The 2,500-nt window shown below is 47.9% G+C and overlaps 1 protein-coding gene across 1 annotated transcript in view; it reads right to left on the bottom strand.

The window, feature by feature from the left end:
- Positions 1–2,500, bottom strand: part of LOC110510588 (protein ELFN1-like) — a 22,763-nt gene that overhangs the window by 8,055 nt on the left and 12,208 nt on the right. Inside the window, exons 7-9 of the mRNA XM_036974658.1 lie at positions 1,912–2,083; positions 1,321–1,723; positions 634–838 (exon numbers count right to left, since the gene is read on the bottom strand). Of these exons, the coding sequence (XP_036830553.1) occupies positions 634–838; positions 1,321–1,723; positions 1,912–2,083 (780 nt within the window). The remainder of the gene's footprint in view (positions 1–633; positions 839–1,320; positions 1,724–1,911; positions 2,084–2,500) is intronic.

The following is a 2,500-nucleotide window of genomic DNA, read 5'->3' as shown; positions in this document are numbered from 1 at the left end:
ACATTTAATGAGTTGTAACATTTAATGAATTATAACATTTAATGAATTATAACATTTAATGAGTTATAACATTTAATGAGTTATAACATTTAATAACATTTCATGAGTTATAACATTTAATAAGTTATAACATTTAATGAGTTATAACATTTAATGAATTATAACATTTAATAAATTATAACATTTAATGAGTTATAACATTTAATAAAATAAGTTATACCTTTTAATAAGTTATACCATTTAATAAGTTAGAACATTTAATGAGTTATAACATTTAATAAGTTATAACATTTCCAATAATTCCGATATAACAGGTGCTTTTGACATTGAGGCTGGTGGTAGATCACTGCCTCCTTCAAATCAAAGTTAATCAGGTTTTTTTTTCAAGTTTTTATTTTATTTTTTAGATAGAGTGAAGAGTCCGACCGACTGACCAATCAACAGACAGATAGACAGATAGGGCGGCGCACAATAGGCCCAGCGTCATCGGGGATTGGCCGGGAGTAGGCCGCCATTGTTAATAAGAATTTGTTCTTAACTGACTTGCCCAGTTAAATAAAGGTTAAATTAAAAATGTTAAAAGATTTGGACAGACGGACGGATGGACAGACAGTGTGTAATGACAGTGAGTACCTTTATACTGCGGTGACAGGAACCCTGACTGTCTCTGTGGCTGGTCTGAGATCAGCTCTAGTTGGGGTTCAGCGGTCGACACAGAGCCTGACTTGACCCCCTGGAACGACGTCGACTCAGACTTGAGGACGTCAATACAGTTGTTGATGATCTGGTTAACCTTGTCCACCTCTGAGGCGATGGTGGAGATCTCTGCTACTGAACCCTGAGGAGGAGGAGGAGAGGAGGAAAGTAGGGGAGGAGGAGGAGAGGAGGAGAGGAGGAGAAGGAGAGGAGGAGAGGAGGATGAGGAGGAGGAGAGGAGGAGGAGGAGGAGAGGAGGAGGAGGAGATGAGGAGGAGGAGGAGGAGAGGAGGATAAGGAGGAGGAGGAGAGGAGAGGAGAGGAGAGGAGAGGAGAGGAGAGGAGGAGGAGGAGAGGAGTAGGAGGAGAGGAGGATGAGGAGAGGAGGAGGAGAGGGAGAGGAGGAGGATGAGGAGTAGGAGGAGAGGAGGAGGAGAGGAGGATGAGGAGAGGAGGAAGAGGAGGATGAGGAGGAGGAGGAGGAGGAGGAAGAATACTTTATTAATCCTCAGGAGATTGGATTCTGCTGTATTATCCTCCAATACACACACTAGGTTGTAGAGACTGGAGCAGTTCAGCCACAGTTCAGCCACAGTTCAGCACAGTGTCAAATGAACAGGTTACCTGAGGGTTGTCTTGTGGAGAGAGACTACATTCCCTCTCTCTTTCCCTCTCTCTCTCCCGCTCTCGTTCCCTCTCTCTCTCCCTCCGGTCCGGCAGGTCAGTTCCTCGCACTTCGATATAGTTCCCTTTCGCTGCCTTTGGAGTGTCAATGACCTCCTGTAGCTTGTACTGGTCCATCTCACAGGTCCCACCCTGGGGAAGGTAGGGCATCCGCGTGAGACTCTCCCCAGCCGAGAGCATCTGTTTCTGGGATAGCTGAGAGATGGACCCCCCTCCTCCTGTTCCTCCACCACCCTCCAGGTCAGCTCCGTATTTCAGCTCCATCAGGCTCTTCTGTATCTTTCCAATCTTCTTGTTCTTCTCGTCTCGCTGCCTCTTCTTCCTCAGGCAGTGGAACACGAAACTAGAAGAATAATATTTCATGAAACCATTTTTGAGATCCAATTTGATCATTTTCTCATTCCAAATTTTTTTCGCATTTAATCATTGTGTTTGCCTCTGAACTCTCCATAATACTGTGACTAAACAACAGACTGCATTGGAATCTTGATGTTTTAAGTGCTGACTCTTTCTTCACTGTGGAAGACTAACCCCAGTATGAGGACCATGCTGAAGAGACTGCCCAGTATAGTCATGATGTAGTGGGTAGCAGAGGAGTCGTTGGAGGTCCTCTCTAGACCTGCCTTCCTCCCGGTGGAGATGGACAGACAGGTGTGGTTATAACGAAGCTGGTGTCTTATGGACACGACGCAGTAGGTGTAGTCTGAGAGAGAGAGAGGAGAAGGGGTGGGAGAGAGAGGGGAGAAGGTATGGAGAGAGAGAGAGAGAGGGGGAGAGAGAAGGGGTGGGAGAGAGAGAGAGAGAGGGGGGAGAAGGGGTGGGAGAGAGAGAGAGAGAGAGGGGAAAGGGAGAGAGAGGGAGGGAGGGGAAAGGGAGAGAGAGAGGGAGGGGAAAGGGAGAGAGAGAGAGGGAGGGAGGGGAAAGGGAGAGAGAGAGGGGGAGGGAGGGGAAAGGGAGAGAGAGAGAGAGAGAGGGAGGGGAAAGGGAGAGAGAGAGAGAGGGGAAAGGGGAGAGAGAGAGAGGGGAGAAGGGGTGGGAGAGAGAGAGAGAGAGAGGGAGGGAGGGAGGGAGGGAGGGAGGGAGGGAGGGAGGGAGGGAGGGAGGGAGGGAGGGAGGGAGG

The sequence above is a fragment of the Oncorhynchus mykiss genome, unplaced genomic scaffold (genome assembly GCF_013265735.2).
Source record: "Oncorhynchus mykiss isolate Arlee unplaced genomic scaffold, USDA_OmykA_1.1 un_scaffold_796, whole genome shotgun sequence".
NCBI lineage: Eukaryota > Metazoa > Chordata > Actinopteri > Salmoniformes > Salmonidae > Oncorhynchus > Oncorhynchus mykiss.
This window is presented reverse-complemented; position numbering and strand designations above follow the sequence as displayed.